At 37.8% G+C, this 16,809-nt stretch overlaps 2 protein-coding genes across 2 annotated transcripts; one reads left to right on the top strand and one right to left on the bottom strand.

Annotated features, from left to right (window-relative positions):
• Nucleotides 1-1,266: 1,266 nt before the first annotated feature.
• On the top strand, nucleotides 1,267-5,352 carry LOC132846081 (receptor-type tyrosine-protein phosphatase eta-like). Its single transcript, XM_060870598.1, has 8 exons — nucleotides 1,267-1,389; nucleotides 1,614-1,632; nucleotides 2,063-2,320; nucleotides 2,406-2,672; nucleotides 3,295-3,558; nucleotides 3,747-4,004; nucleotides 4,990-5,080; nucleotides 5,172-5,352. The coding sequence occupies exons 1-8, from the start codon at nucleotides 1,336-1,338 to the stop codon at nucleotides 5,350-5,352; spliced, it is 1,392 nt and encodes a 463-aa protein (XP_060726581.1). The 5' UTR covers nucleotides 1,267-1,335.
• Nucleotides 5,353-6,663: 1,311 nt separating this feature from the next.
• Nucleotides 6,664-16,585, bottom strand: riok3 (RIO kinase 3 (yeast)). Its single transcript, XM_060871286.1, has 13 exons — nucleotides 16,371-16,585; nucleotides 15,217-15,332; nucleotides 14,626-14,768; nucleotides 14,267-14,374; nucleotides 13,854-13,963; nucleotides 12,483-12,626; nucleotides 11,720-11,847; nucleotides 11,067-11,249; nucleotides 9,774-9,933; nucleotides 7,966-8,046; nucleotides 7,774-7,863; nucleotides 7,538-7,645; nucleotides 6,664-7,248 (listed from the first exon to the last, which is right to left on the bottom strand). The coding sequence occupies exons 1-13, from the start codon at nucleotides 16,392-16,394 to the stop codon at nucleotides 7,141-7,143; spliced, it is 1,503 nt and encodes a 500-aa protein (XP_060727269.1). The 5' UTR covers nucleotides 16,395-16,585; the 3' UTR covers nucleotides 6,664-7,140.
• Nucleotides 16,586-16,809: the final 224 nt, after the last annotated feature.

The raw sequence follows: 16,809 nt of genomic DNA, 5'->3' as shown, positions 1-16,809 counted from the left end.
AATCAGGTGATTATAATGTGAAACACTCAGATTTAGGTCCCAGTGTACAGTGTTGCATGTTTACACCATGTTAGTCTGTGCCATGTTGTATATAAATGGATGTATCTTCATTTAGTCTTAATGCACATCACAATATAACACAAGCCACTCAGTATCGTTCTGCTCTCTCTCATTGTAACCAGACATGATTCCCTTCACACAGTGTTCCTGGTCTCATCATTCCAGCAATTCATTCTTTATTTAACACACACTCACACACACTCACACACACTCACACACACACTCACACTCACACAGTGTTCCTGGTCTCATCATTCCAGCAATTCATTCTTTATTTAACACACACTCACACACACACTCACACACACACACACACTCACAGTGTTCCTGGTCTCATCATTCCAGCAATTCATTCTTTATAGAAAGAGTTTTGTGCTGAAAGTGAGTAATGTGTCTTGCTATTAATCAGAAAGTAAAAGAAAACATGTTAGTTAGTGAAATTAATTAGATATATTTTACATTAATGAGATAAAAATGCCCTGTGGCTGCTCTGGCTGTAATATGGTTTAGACCTGGTGTGTATTCAGGTTACTTTACATCTTTACTAATAATAGAAAAGACCAAGTAACACACAATTCTCCCTCATTGCGCTCACACCACTTCCCAGGTAATGTTGCTTATACGTAATGATGAATTGTAGAAATCACCCAATCACAAACGCGGACGCCCGCATTACCCGTGAGCCTCAGCATCCGTTGCTATGGAGACGGAGCCAATCCGCTTTGTGATTGGGTGATTTCTTCAAATTTCATCATTACAAGTAACTTTGTCTGGGAGGTGGTTTGAGCGCAATGAAGGAGAAATAAGGAGAATTAAATAAAACGGATTGTCATGACATCGTATTTAGTTTTAGTCTTTAGTTTAATCCTGAAATCCTGTCCGATGTGACACACCAAATAGAAAAACGACTTTTCTCAGAAAATAAACCAAAGCACAAAGCAATAAAAACAAGTATAAAATCTCCTGGTTAAATGTTGAGTAATGTGGTGCTTAAAGTTTAAACATGAACAAAAACGATGCGGACACGAAAGATGCTTCATATTAAAATACATTAGATGGAAAGTCGTGCTGACGATCTGCCGTGAGACTGAGCTTGTAATGAGCTTGTAATGAGCTTCAGGTGAGAGAGAGACTGCAGTGTTAATAGGGTTAGTGTTAATAAACTTGTGTGTTAATAGACTTGAGTCCCTTTACACACATAATAAACAACAATCTCACTTCACATTTCAGGTGACATTCAGGTTTTTATGAATCACTTTGTGCTGTAGAACTGATATGAAGATGATGGAGCTGCTATTGGTTTATTTCTCTGTGGCTCTTCATCTGTGGGTAAGATTTCAGTTCTGTTCCATAGAGACTCAGTTCAGTAAAACTTTCTATCATTCTACACATTTAATGTAGTTATTGTACTGAAATGTTTTATTTGACTCATTAAACCGTTTTAATGTAAAGTTTATTCTTATATTATTTAAGTTGTATTAATAGCCAAATAATAATAAATAATGAATGTGATAACTGAGGGAAATTTATTTATATTTGTTTTTCCATTGTAGAGATTTTCATCCCTGGCGTGTAAGATTTAAGCTTTTTTATTTTATTTTATTTTTCTCAGCTATTGGGGTTTTTGTTCTTGGTTTTAGTTTAATGGCATATTGTGAATTTTAAAATGCCTTTCTTTACTTTTTTTTTCTTTAAGCTTAAAGACATATTACACTTCTGTACTAACACGTTCCACCCAGTGCCATGTAAAGTTTTCACCCAGTCATAAACATGCTTTTTCACGTGATCCTTTATAGCACAAATATATTGATTTACCAAAACCCTGATCACAAATGCCTTTCTTTTACACTGCTGTCTTTACTAGTGCCACATGCTGGGCTCACATGGATTTTATATAATTGTTCTATACTAATATGTATATTAAGAGCTTTTCCTAATTGTAGATGTGAACTGTATACATTGATATTAAGGGAAAAAATCTTTAAATTATTCCTGTCTGCAGCTCCTCCTAAAGTCATTGGTGTGACTGTAAAAGCTCGATCTGAGACCCTGCTAACCTTGGAGTGGACTAAAGTGAACAATTTCAGCTACATATTGAGATACAGTAATGGAACAGAAACTCCTCTTATTGTATCTGCTCATGGGTCTGTGTTAAGATCTACAGTCTCCTCTCTGTCTCCTGGGACCAAGTATGCCTTTGTTTTGTATGCAGTGTTTAGAGGAGCAAAGCAAAGTGCTTTCAACTTTACTGCTGTTACCAGTTAAGATCTTCTGATATTCATTATGTATTTTTTGTGCGAATGGGTGAATATATGATGCATGAAAATAATCTCTCTCTCTCTCAGGTCCTTCTAATGTCGCCAGTGTGTCTGTAAAGGCTCGTTCTGAGACTGCAATAACACTTGAGTGGAGTAAAGTGAACAACAATAATCAATACATTTACATGGTTAGGCAAAGCAACAGGTCTGAAGCATACGTTCCCATGTATTGGGGAGGATCTACAGCAACATACACCGTATCCCTTTTAAGTCCTGGAACCAAATATAACTTTACTCTTTACACAGTATTTGGTGGAGAAAAGAGCAGTGGCTACAACTTCTCAGCAGCAACCAGTAAGTAATGGTGTATGTGTTTTGGGTTGTGTGTGTTGTGCGTGCACATGTGTGATATATTGGTGTATAAATATAGGTGAAGTACACATGCTGTCTTTCACAATTTCAGTCTATTGCTGTTTTGCACAAAACATTACAATTCCGGTATTTCTGCAACATGTACTATAGAACACACAGTGTGTAAACAGGTCAGCGCTGCTTTTGTTTAATGTCTTGTATTGTTTGTCTGCACTGTCTTTTGTCTTGCACTTTCAAAGTGAAAGACTCAATATGAAATTACAACACACAAAAAAACAATACTTTTCTTAACACCTTTTGCACCCCAAAAATAAAAATCAAACACATCTTTCAGAATTGGTCTCATTATATCATAAGAGATATTGAGAAAGATGTGAGGTGATTAGTTGAGCTCAGATGTTTAGATTAGCTTCTCGTTATATTAGCTACCATCACAGTATGTTGAGTCTGTGACAGTGAACCAAACCTGATTAAAAAAACTTTCCTGGTGCCTCTGAGTGTTTTTCTTAACATTAAATTTTTGTGCATAGAGAATGAAATGCATTTGTATGGCTGAGATGATACTGAATACACTGTGTACAGTTTTCATTTGTTTTTGTTTCAGTGCCTGTGAATGTGGCAAGAGTTAACGTAACACAGCGATTTGCAGATCAGTTAGAACTGTCTTGGAATCAAATAAGAAGCAATAATCTCAGCTACATCCTGAGAGACAGCAGCAAGTCTGAGACCGCAATTGCTGCGTTAGGGAACGGCTCTGTGATGACGCATACGCTTTCATCACTCGCTCCTGGGACCAGATACAACTTAACTCTCTATACAGTGTTTGATGGCATAAGGAGTAGAGGCCTGACCTTCACTTCAGTCACAGGTTCTCTCTGTGTGTGTGTGTGTGTGTGTGCGTGTGCGTGTGCTTAAAATATGGTTGGCTAATGGGATCATATTATGGGGCAGTTTTTGATCAATAAAATGTCGTTTAGTTTGAAGAAGCTTCACTTTGCTTATGAGTTTGCAAACCATTTGGTAACCATTTTGTCTCTTTTTTATTTTTTAAAAAAGCATCTCTTACTGTGACTGGTCTGCGTTGTGAGCGTCTGTCTGGAGGAACTTCTTTGGCTTTAGTTTGGGATGCTCCCTTTGGACAATGGACAGGAGTAGAAGTGCAGATGAAGGGAAGAAACCCTCAATACTTAAATGGAACAAGACTTGAACTCCAAAATCTTTATCCTGCCTTTTGGTACCATGTGATGCTGAAATTATATTCAGGAGATATAAAGAGTGCTCCAGTTTCAATCAGCTGTCAGACTGATGCAAGAGGTGAGATCTTTACATTAGAATTGTTTTGGGGAACATTACATACTATCATATGAATAAATGTGCATGCTTTGAGCAGGATATAGAAACTGTTTGAGAGCAGATATGGTCAGGAGCACTGATATCATAAACAGCATGTGTAGATTGACAGACAGAATATTAGCTATGTTTGATCATGTAATTAAGTTTAAGCCAGCCGCTCCTCATTCAACACTAACTGGAAGGTTTTCTGTAATTGCAGTGTTTTGAATGAGACGTCTTCTCCCTGCTGTTGCCTTTATTACTTTAGGTACCAACAAATGGCCTGTAACCGTTGATCCAAGACAGGTTACTCTGGTACTGTGGTGCAGGAATATTCAGTAGTTTTATAGGTCAGTAGTAGTATTTTATAATTAGTGTGACATTTTACTGGAACCCAGTGTAATGAGGATAACATAGGAGTGGTGTTTGATATCTTCTGGCTCTAGCTGCTACATTCTGGACTAACTGGAGCCTAGCAGAACATCCAGATGGCAAAGCAATCCAACCTACAGGAAATACAAGCATGTCATGTTTCTGCATTATGTGGTGGCACATGCAGTACTTTTGACTAAATCTGGAGTAGGATGTTCAGAACAAACACATGATGATGAGCTGTCCAAAAGCTGGCTGTGAGAAAAAGAAGCCATTTTGAATTTGAGAACAGAAAAACTCTACAAAACAAACTGTAACAAAGAAGCTGCAACAATTTAGTGAGGTTTGTTTACTAGCTTGATTGAGTTCAAGTGCAAGCAAAGGCCTAATAGCCAAATGTTAGTTATTTAGTTTATTATACTTTAAATATGTATAAGAAGGTTTTGGACACTTGAGCTACACTAACAAATTACATTTTTTAATGAAAGCACAAGCACCGTACATTGTTATAAAAAATTAAACAAATTTAAGATATAATATTGTGAAATTATTCCATGATTCATTCACATCAAAATATTGTACTTCTTTTTGCCAGGAGTGATCGCAGGAGTCGTGTTGGTTCTTCTTTTTGTGGTCTTCGTTATTTGTCTTGGAGTTGTGAATCATAGGAAGACAATCCTGCAAAGGTTCTCATTTTCCCTTCACTTTTAACATTTATTGTGTGCAAATATGAAAAGGTGACGCATTATCTCCATGTTTCCCTTTTTTTCTGTTCAGACGTCGAAAAACTCAGTCGGACTTGCACACCAATCAAACATCAGTTCAAGGAGCAGAGGAAGGTGTATATAATGTTCCTGATCCGGCAAAACAACAGTCATCTGAGGGCAAGAAGCACTTTGGCCAGAGACTGTGTACGAAAAAGAAAGTTAACCCTATTCAAGAAAACCCTTACCATTAGAGACTGCATTGGGGTATGATGTCGTCATGTCTTACTGAAAGCTTTTTCTAAAAATGTTTTAATAGTCTGGGCCTTAAGGACCGCTAAGGCCAGGCTGCTTATGTGCTTTAGAACTTTTTTTTCCACTTTACTAGTATTTTTTTTCTTTAGCTGATATTTTAATGATAATGTCTTATTTTAATAATATTAAAATAAGACATATTATAAATAAATGAAAAATACAGAAATACACTATAGACAAAATATTGCATTGATTACAAAACTAGTTTAAACGTATTTCTAAAACTAGAATTATATCCTGCATCCTTATGAACTTGTGCATTTTTGACAATTGTTATTTATTCAAAAACTTAATTTCATTACTTTGGCTTAATCTGCAAATGACCTAAAACAAATGGAAGTAAAAATGTTCATCTTTCATTGTCTTCTGTATTTTTAACACTGACAATAAAGGACACTTTTTTCTGTTACTATTAATAAAACTTGGGCCAAATGTTTTAGCCAGAAATCATTGAGATTTAACAATTCTGTTAATATTTCTGAATAAGTTCAGAACGTATTCAGAGCCCTGCAGTTTGTACCATATGTGTTAAAGATATTTAGGCCTGAAGGGTGTATCACTTCATCCAGCTCTCTTCTTACCCTGATGTACCCACCACTCTGGAAGTAGGTCAATCTGGACTCCTCCGACCACATGACCTCTTTCATTGCTCCGGAATCAAATCCTTTTGTAAATCATTGTGGTTGGAGAAGTTGTTTTAAAGCTACACAGCTGTTTAATCTCAATCCCTTGAGTTCGTCACATATGATTACTCTCCAAGTTGGATTTGTTCTGACATTTCTTCTCTAAGATGACGGTTCACCACTTTGCTTCAACTTGCACAGTGCATTATTAAGCTTCCAGATGTTGATTAGTAGGAGCCGATATGTCTTGAAGCTTAATAATGCATTGGACACTTAACCAAATTTTAGTAAATTCAGACTCCATAGTTGTTTTGTTTGCTTGATGCAGACAAATAATTTGACTCTTCTGAAATAGAGTTAACTTCTTTTCCATGTCCACAGGATGTCTACACACATCCGTTACTGTAAAGTGAAACTAGAAATGACACTGAGCTCTTAGTTCCTCAGGAGCTCATGGTTGCACAATTCTACTTGACTACAAACTGATGAGGTTCTCTTCTGGTTTACTCTTAAGGTTTCACCCTCGTATCATGTAAGGGAGTTATTCCTTACCCTCATTGCCTCAGGCTTGATCATTAATGCCTAGTTGTTGATGTCTACATAAATACAATTCCATAGATATTAATCTTTAATTATTGGGTTTCCAGTTTCAACTTTTATTTATTTTCTTCATGAGTTTTAAAACATCACATGAAGCCATCAAAAATCCACAATCAGAATACATCAACACCTCAAGCATGTTTAGCACAAACCAAAAGCTTTAAATAAGCATTCAATCCATGCTAACTAGTGTTTAATGTGAAGAGAGTAATATGGCTCCATGCCATATTTACCCAATTGAGTTATACGAATGTCATTCTGTCCCATCTTTAGCCCATTTTGCAACACTGATCAACAACCAGTTGTGCTCAAATGGCAGGTCTGTTGCTGCCATGTTCTACTACAGCTGATGTATTCATACACCATTTACATGTAATTTGAAGCCATTCATCAAAAGATGGTGAGCAATGATGCATGTTTCAGTTGCCTAAGACAGCAGGAAATGCTGTGTAATGCACTCAAACATCCTCCCATTTCACACCTCTTGACTAAATAATTATATTGTTAATCATCCTCGTTTAAAAGGGGTGGATCATTCTCATAAGTATTGGTACAGGCTTTCTTGCTTCGCTTTTGGACATGGTCCTCATTCATCTTCTCCAGTTCCTGAATCTGTAAGGATACGAGCAAACATTTACTTGGGCTCACAAACCCAAACAAATTCAAGTATTACGATTCTTCTCATGAACAGAAATGTTTATGAAGCAGGGCGTACAACTCCATTATGTTTAAAGTGAGACTCAGACTGATTTGGGACACGCTGGTCTACACCAATATAGTAAAATACACTTGAATAAATAAAAAGAAAAGTATATTATAGTAAAAATATAGTACTTGAGTAGAGTTTTTTTCCCAAGAAAAAAAACTTGTATTTTATCAGGCTAAATCATTATACACTTACCTGGGCTATGAAATCAGCCTCATCGTCACTGTTGATTTTCAGTCCTGACACAGTGTTAAAGAGATCATACACATTCATAGCTTCTGCTACTCCAGCTTTCTGAAAAAACTTAAATGAGAAGGAAAAATGCATGAGAACAAATTTCTGTCATTATTAACCCCAGTGAGAGACCCGTCTGAGAACATGCAGAGATAAACACTAACATTATGTACACTAACATGTACACAGACACTTACTGTGGATACGTTCCTGCAGTCCCGGAATAGAAACTCCAGACTATGAGGGTGAGCAGGTTCAACAGACTGGCTCACATCAATTAACCAAACCTATAAAAGAAATCAACTAATACTTATGAGTTATAATTATTAAATAAGCATTTTACAACAAAGAATTTAAAAATGAAAATGACTTTAGAAGATGGATCCCACCTGCCCATCATGCCACAGCATATTATATTCACTCAGGTCAGCATGAACAAGGTTACACTTTTGATATAGCTGCTGCATCATCTAGGAAGAAACAGAAGTCAACTAAACTGCCCTATAAATGCATATTTTCCCCCATGTAATCATCTTATAGTATTATCATCACTTGTACTTTGATCTTTAAATACACAATAAGCAATGGAACCAATGACCTTAATGTGAATTGAAGTTAAAGCAATTAGGTGTTCCATAGATACAATATCAAGACTTTTAAGCAGAAAGTGTTCACACAATTAACTACTGAGTTATTTATATTTTTAATGCCATGTCAGCAACAAGACTATTGTGGCATCAGCACAATGTATAAAATCATGCAGATGCAGGTCTTATGCTTCAGTTAATGTTCACATCAAACATCAGAATGAGTGAAAAGTGGAATCTCTCTGACTTTTACCCAACCATGGTGGTTAATAATAGGCAGATTTTAATATTTCATAAACTGCTGAGCAAACAGAACAATCACCAAGTACCAAAGCATAGGAACAGCTTGGCAGGTCAAAGACCTTATTAATAAGAGAGGACAGAGGACAAAGACAATGGGATATAACTCAAGATAACCACAATGAAATGGAACCCTATGTGGTGTTTTGTTCTCCTTAAGGATGGATATGTTATGGATATGCTACCTAAATGGAAGGTCGCTCAAATCAGGTAACATTGAGGGTAGTGACAGCTGCTCCACTGGTGTCCCACAGGGCTCAGTATTTGTCCTCTCCTTTTCTCCCTATATACTTATTTTCCTGGCAAAGATCTAACCTCACATGGTTTCTCTTACCACTGCTATGCTGATGACACTTATATTTATCTTCCCTCCCTCGGATACAACGGCTTCTGTTAGGATCACAGCATGTCTGTCGGACAGATCATCGTGGATGACGGATCTTCAGCTGAAACTCCAGCAAATCTGAACTGCTGATCATCAGGTGATTCATTCCAGGTCATGCAAGATCTTGCAATATCCCTCCCCTTCAGTCACAGCTCACAACCTTGGGGTAACCATGGACTATCAACTGTCCTTTTCCTCTCATGTTGCTAATGTGACTCGCTCATGTCGGTTTCTTCTCTACAACATTAGAAGGATTTAGCCATTTTTGTCCACACAGGCTGCTCAGGTACTTGTTCAGTCTCTTGTCATTTTGAGACTGGATTACTGCAATGCACTGCTGGCAGGTCTACATATGACACAAATTGTCCTCGGCAAATGATCCAAAATGCAGCTTCACGACTTGTTTTCAACCTGACGAAGTTCTCCACACTGCTGTGCTCCCTCTGTACCACTGGCCATCTTCAAAACAACCACCTCTTCCAGAAACCTTAAAAAGCATTTATTTTCCCTGTTTGTTTTATGTGTATATTAAAAAAACCCTGAACAGAGTTTTAGGCTGATTGTATCCTTGGTCTGTAACCTACTGAACCAGTGTTAAAGTATTCACTGCTGGAGAATTCAAGGCACTTTTGTATGTCACTCTGGATAAGATAATCGTCTGTCAAGTGCCGTAAATCTGAAATGGTCAAAATCAAACCTGCCATAGTTAAAGCCACAGTGATTTTCTCCCCACTCTGATGAGTAATTAATTATTAACTGAAGCTCTTGACCCACGTATATCTGCATGATGTTTTACACTGTGACCGTGCTACTGGCACTTGATTGGCTGTTTGGATAACTACATAAATAAGCAGACATACGTGTGTTCCCATTACAGTGGACAGTGTGTGTAGTAAACAGGAAACTGACAACAAAAAAATTATACCTCGAGTACTTGGAAATATGCATTCTTTAGGTCCTCAGAAGTCAGCATGGCATCTTTTATCTTAGGAGCTGGCACCTGGTTCTTACCGATAAAAGACATCACGAGAATATGCTTCTTTAGAATCACTACATCTGGGCAGCGAATCCCAGCTTTCTTCATCCTGTTTACACAACCAAGATAAAGACATAATAAGGTCATATTATGTACATTGACAAAGCTTCTGTAATTGTAGCTGTCTACACAATTTAGTACATTTCATTTAATTTGACTTTATTTTGAGGTTTTTTACAATGAATCAGGATTAAAGCTGTAGGGATTGCAGCCTTGAGGTGCTACATGTGTGTCCCCTCCTCCTTTAATAGACCAAAAGTAATTAAGACAAATTAGCTACTTAGCTCTTTCATGACCATGTGTGTTATTCCTCTCATTATTTCACAACACAGGAAAACCAGATTAGATTTAGCCAAACATATCATGACCTGAAGCACATCACCTCATCTTATGGCATGGACATGTAATGGCTGCCACTTAAACTGGTTCCCTAATATGTCTTCATGTGAACATTCACAAAAGCATCAGGATGACCGGTGATGTGTAGAAGTCTGTGTTATCTGCTCAGATTCTAATGCTTCAGAGAGATGTTTTGTCGCTCACCCGACCCGCTCCCCCGAGCCGCTCCCCCGAGCCGATCACCCGACCCGATCACCCGACCCGATCACCCGACCCGATCACCCGACCCCCGTCCCCCGTCCCCCGTACCCGACCCCCGTACCCGACCCCCGTACCCGACCCCCGTCCCCGACCCAATCACCCGAACCCCTCACCCGAACCCCTCACCCGACCCGCTCACAATTAAGCGCACATTTCATTTACTGAATGTAAAACTGAAGGCAAAACACAAGACAGCTGCAATAAAGACCTGGCAGAGCTTGAACAGGAAAGAACCCGAGACTTCATGAAACCAAGGTCATGTCAGTGGGTTACATTATAGGATATTAGGCAGTCATTTATTTTCATCCTAGTTTATCTAATTACTTTTAGTCACTTAAAAAAGAGAGGGTGGGGACATAAAAAGGTACTGTAAATACTTTATGACTACATTTAAAGATATGTGCATATATCTGAACTCGACTGTACTTAAATTTAATTAACTTTACTAGTGTCCCAATATTTATGCACCTGAATGCAATGCTGTTAACATAAAACTAAAAACCAGTATTAAATTAAACCTCAAAGATAGTAACAGACATAATAGACTTAGTAATAGTGTAGTTTTGGACACTTGTGTTGTACCTGGCCAGGTTATGCATTTCCTTTTCAGCCCACAGATGAATGATCTTACGAGGATTCAGCTTACTGAAACGGTCTTTAAAGCGGTAATCATCTTTTATGTATTTGTCTCGGTTCTTGAACTCATTCAGTGTAGTCTTGAAGACCTTGAGGACGCACTCCTCTGGAATTAGCATCTCCTCAAAGCTGAGAGACAAATTAGAGCAGCATATAAACATCTAATAATCCAATTTAGATCCTTTGTTTATCGTGGAAATGTTTTGGATGTGAAGCAGAAGGGTCTGCACTCAGGCACCATTACACCACTGTTTAACATTCAAATGCTACCTCTAATAGGAAAAACGGTTTGTGTTAGTACTCAATAACACACTAGAGCAGTGCACAAGTATGTGATTTCATGCACAAGACAACTTTATTTAGTGGAGGTAGATGGAAATTTGTCCATTTTATTGATGAACCAAACTAGTGAGGTATCAGAATAGTGAAAAGAAAATGACCCGATTCATTTATAAGTGGCTTGTCAAGAACATTTAAAAATATCAGCTCACAACATCCATATTCAATATTTCTAATATTAATTTGTAAAATAAATGATTGAAACAAGAGGAAATTCTGAGTTTCTTGTATCCTTCATTAACCCTCGAGCCTGAACTCACCTCCCTCCAGCCGCATGAAACACCACAGACTCTTTTCCTGTGCTGATGCATCCATTAATGTTCTCCAGGATTCCTGCATTCACCATTTTGTACATGAGCAATCTGGTCTTGGAGTCCACTGCTTGCTCCTGTCAATGGAAACAATTAAAATATATATCAAATACAAATGTAATACCTTTATGTTAACATAATTCTGTCTTTATTAATCATTTTTATATGAAGCTAACAACCTTCACCATTGGGCTACAACATAGACATCATAACTGACCAATCAAACCTGTGCTTTTTTAACCTCCTAATGTAGATTTATTCTCCCTTTGCTCACTAAACTTTAGAAAGTGGATGTAGGAATTTATGCCCATTCAACACTGAGCATTAGTGACGTCAGGTACTGATGCTGAACCTTAGCATACTATGTCTTTATTGGCCCCAGTCTGTGCACAGGGACATTCCCATGCTTGAGTTCCAGTGTTCTTACAGCATATGAACATTAGACAACTGCATCAGGAAACTTTAGGACAGGTTTGGGGAAGGATCACGTATGTGAATTATTTGTGCCTTTAGGGACACTGCAAAGAATTGTCTCTCAACTGCCATTGTTTACTCCCTCATCTGAAGTGCTGAACCACAGAAGTGTACACGGTACAACACTGGTACACACTGGTACACAACCTGACCCTTACTGAGGGGTTTTCTGCTGGTAAGGTGCTATGAGAAAGGTTCTGATGTTCACTAACACTCTGCATTACTGTATAGGACTCACAGCAGTCGAGTGCTCCTTTTTCTCATGAAGTCGAGCACTGCGTCTCTGCTCAGTTTGACAATGTCTTTTCAGAGCATTGTACACATGATTAGACAACTTCAGGTCCATGCTTATGCCATCACCAACATGAACCTCTGGAGCAAACTGTACAACATAAAGAGACAGGGGACATTAGAGAAGGAATACTGTAGAGAAAAAAGGTCAAGCAGAGGAATGAAGAAAATGGAAATAAATATACTACTCAATGAATTGATATAAATATTATTATTAGCATACACTGATCAGCCTTAACACTAAAACCACTGAGATATGAAGTTAATGGCATTGATTATCTAGTTAAAGTGGAACATGTCAGAGTGAGATCTATTATGCAGCAAGTGAACAGTCATGAAAGCAGAAAGAGTCTAAACTGGCTAGATGACTCAGTCAGAGCCTTTCAAACACTCAATATAACACAATATACATCCACCTCTACTGCACCACCCATATTGAACTGTTTATATGCTATTTTTGCACATGCTGTCTTACACATTCACTCAGTGCTGCACACCACATTTCAATTCAATCATCTGACTGCTGCTAGAACATAAGTGTATATATATGTGTTAGCAAGAACCCTTTGTTTACAGTCCTCTATTTCTGCACAACGTACTGTATAATGTGGTCGGAGCTATTTTGTGTATTAGTCCTGTCGTGTTTTGTGTTGTCTGTCTGCACCAGATTTTGTTTATTGCTGGTTTCACACGATGCCCTTTATGTGGCTTGGACAGCTTACTTTTAATCCTTAGCTCTGTTGTTGTTTTATTTAGCACCACTGTCCTGGAGATACGCTGTTTAATTTCACCATGTACTACGTCAGCTATAAATGGTTTAAATGAAAATAAAAGCTTCTTGACTTGACTGTTCCAGATGTGTGAGATTACTAGCTACCAAAAGTGGTCCAAGGAAGTTCAACCTGTGAACTGGCAACATGGTCATGAGACCCTGAAGATCATGACTGCCCATGCGGAGTGAAGGCTAGCCTGTCTGGTCTTTTCAACCGTAAAAGCTACTGTTGCACAAATTGCAGTAAATAGTGGCAATGACAGAAGTGTCAGAACACGAGGGCTGTGTAGGTTCAGAGGGTTCAAAGTGCCTCAGATGGGGACGAGCATCAGAAATGGACCACTGAGCAATGAAACCAGATGTCATGCCTCAGCGACTCAAAGCTGTTTAGGCAGCACGAGCCGGGCTACAATATTAGGCAGGTAGTTTTAGTGTTAAAGCTGATCTGTGTAGGTGGGAGCATCAGGAACGTTGGAAAGGTGGCCAAGAAAATGACTATTTTCCCATTTTGTATAATCTAAACACGGTAAGATTAAACTAACTTACATTATCCATACGCGCAGTGTTTTTCCGTCCGCAGACCTCCTCGTCATGTTTCGTGGTAATGTTCTTGCCTTTCCCTGTAAATCCCTTCTTTGGTGTAGTGGTTGGCTTTTCTGTTAATCAAACATAAGATCAAGGGCATTGGAGATTAAAAATGGCAGTAAAGGGTCATCTCAGACTCTCTCCAACACTGAAAAGTGCAATACAAACTGAATACTGAATCCGTTCTGTATTGTTTCTGGTACATTACAAACTGGTAGAATAAAAATGACTCATCAGACTCACAACTCGTGACTCATGAGTCATCAGACCCAGGTTAAGCTTTGACTTTGCTCCTTTATTTACGTGTCTTGTACACTTTGCTACTTTGAGCAGATGGTTAAACAAATGAAATATGAAAAAAACGAAACACTCACCAAGGCAATAAGGGTCATGGCGTGTGTCCTGCCAATCAACTCCATCATCAGAGCTGTCACTATCCTCAAATGGGTGAACCATGCGGTAGTTTTCAAAGGAAACTGACACTAGACAAGACCATTAATTCATGAACTTAAATATTTCATAACACTGTGCTAGAAAATGAAACCATAAAACTCACTTTTAATGAATTTACAATGTGAACTGAATGGTGTTTTTTCACACATAGGTAACTGAAAAGAGGCTCAATTCATTCACAAAATCAGAGAAACTAAACTCCCACACACTCACTGTAAGTCTTTACAGAATATGTACGGCATGAGAAACATGTAGGTCTTTGTGAAGAAAGATTATTTACCTTTGCTCTCTCCGTTGAATTTCTTTTCTTCTCTGCGTAATTGTGTGTCAAACTCCTTATCAAACTCCATCTGAAGCATCTGAGCCAACATCAGGTCACTGGATGTATCTGTATCCGGCGTAACACCGGCCAGGTCCACGTCACTGACAACAAAACTCAGCTTAAGAAAGTTTCCATACAACTTTTCTGACTTAGCTTACAGTAAATTATCAATTTGGATACAAACACATTTCGTCATATTTGTTCTTTCTTCTGAAAGTTTAATAAAACAATCTTTTTATTTTATTAATACTGATTAATGAATATTAAAAAATAAAGAAAGTGAGCAAAATTCATAGAGTAAATAAAAACTAGTCATTGATCTACGACATGTCGCGTATAAACAGAGGAAAAGCCGGTCTGCTGTAAGCCTTTTCTCTCATCATGCACATTTTCAGCCCTTTGTCCTCGTTACCTTTCATGGAGTTTTGTGGGAAAGATAAACACACCTGTGTGAAAGGACTGATAAATCAAGGCTCTGTAGAAGAGAGGCATTAGATGCTACTAGAGAAAAGGCAGGTCATTAAATAGGCCAATGGTCCTTAGACTCACTCAGAGCAGGTGAGGAAAGAGTCACATTCGTCATGTAGCTGCTTGGCCAGCTGTTCACTCATCACATCTGTCAGGGAACAAGTGTTCGCTGCCACATTTACAGCACCCCATGGGTTCTAAAGAGAGACACCACAAAGCCACTCATGTCATGATCAGTGTTTGTCTTGTTATATTTAAGTTGGATTGTAAGGACATCAATATTCTTTGGTAGAGTCAGAAGTTACAGATAGTGATGAATGTTTATGTCATAAAAGAAAGAAAAAGGTCTTTGTTGGTTGTCGTTATAAAGCGACTATATTTGAATGCGCGTTCACGCGAGGCGGGTGCGCGCACGGAAAAACCCTGTGCTTGGCGATGACGTCATTGTCACGTCATTACTGTTGCTCAAAGTCCAAGGCTGCTTTAAATAATCCCTCATAGGGAAAAACATTACGTCACCATTACAATAAGGCCAGTCAGTGTGTAGCTGTAGTTATAGGCCTGAACATCTAAATCAGCTCATTAACACTAACTCACATTATAATATAATCACACACACACACTAATAATCACTAACACACACACACTAATATAAACACATACACACTAATAATCACTAACACACACACACAAACACACACTAATATAAACACACACACACTAATATAATCACTAACACACACACACACACACACACACACACACAAACACACACTAATATAAACACACACACTAATATAATCACTAACACACACTAATATAATCACACACAAACACTAACACAATAATATAAACACACAAACACACTAACACATACACAAACACTAACTCACATACTAATATAAATATAAATCACACACACACACACACACACACACACAAACACACACTAATATAAACACACACACTAATATAATCACTAACACACACTAATATAATCACACACAAACACTAACACAATAATATAAACACACAAACACACTAACACATACACAAACACTAACTCACATACTAATATAAATATAAATCTCACACACACACACACACACACACACACACACAGATATAAACACTAACTCACTAATATAATCACTTACACTAATACACACACACACACACACACACACACACACACACACACACACTATAACTATGAGGAATAAAACAAGACTCACCTTTATTTCTTTGACCTGCTCCATAATGGCGGACTGAGTAAACTGAGTAAACTGAGGAAGATAAATGACTGAATTAACAGCTGATAAAGAGCTTATTGTAGTTTGTCAACACAATTAGTGTTGTGTAAGTTGGGATGAAGTTAAACTAAAAGCCCACAATAACACAACAGACACAACAGACACAACACTTTGTGCTTGTTACAGCTCTGTGTTTGTCTATTTAACTGACAGTCGGCACAAAAAAATTTTCAAAATAAAAGTACATATGTGTGATTTTTAATTAAAAACTCGGATGTATTATCATTTCACAAATTATGCTATTTATTCTTTTTATAATAAAAAAAATCCACTCTTTGCCACAATTTTATAACAATTTATTCGTGACTAATAATAAGTCCAGAATAACAACGTATGGCTCGAGTTGACCTTGACACCGGAA

Source organism: Tachysurus vachellii, chromosome 5 (genome assembly GCF_030014155.1).
Source record: "Tachysurus vachellii isolate PV-2020 chromosome 5, HZAU_Pvac_v1, whole genome shotgun sequence".
In the NCBI taxonomy this organism is placed as follows: Eukaryota; Metazoa; Chordata; class Actinopteri; order Siluriformes; family Bagridae; genus Tachysurus; species Tachysurus vachellii.
The sequence above is the reverse complement of the archived record's forward strand: the minus strand, read 5'-3'. Positions and strand labels throughout refer to the sequence as shown.

Coding starts and splice junctions, on each gene's coding strand:
- LOC132846081 (XM_060870598.1), top strand. CDS start 1,336: ATGAAGATGATGGAGCTGCTATTGGTTTATTTCTCTGTGGCTCTTCAT. Junction 3,559..3,746: donor GACCTTCACTTCAGTCACAG/GTTCTCTCTGTG, acceptor TTTTTAAAAAAG/CATCTCTTACTGTGACTGGT. Junction 4,005..4,989: donor CTGTCAGACTGATGCAAGAG/GTGAGATCTTTA, acceptor TCTTTTTGCCAG/GAGTGATCGCAGGAGTCGTG.
- riok3 (XM_060871286.1), bottom strand. CDS start 16,394: ATGGAGCAGGTCAAAGAAATAAAG. Junction 11,250..11,719: donor TTTCATGCGGCTGGAGGGAG/GTGAGTTCAGGC, acceptor TTTGTCTCTCAG/CTTTGAGGAGATGCTAATTC. Junction 7,646..7,773: donor ACTGCAGGAACGTATCCACA/GTAAGTGTCTGT, acceptor TTCTCATTTAAG/TTTTTTCAGAAAGCTGGAGT.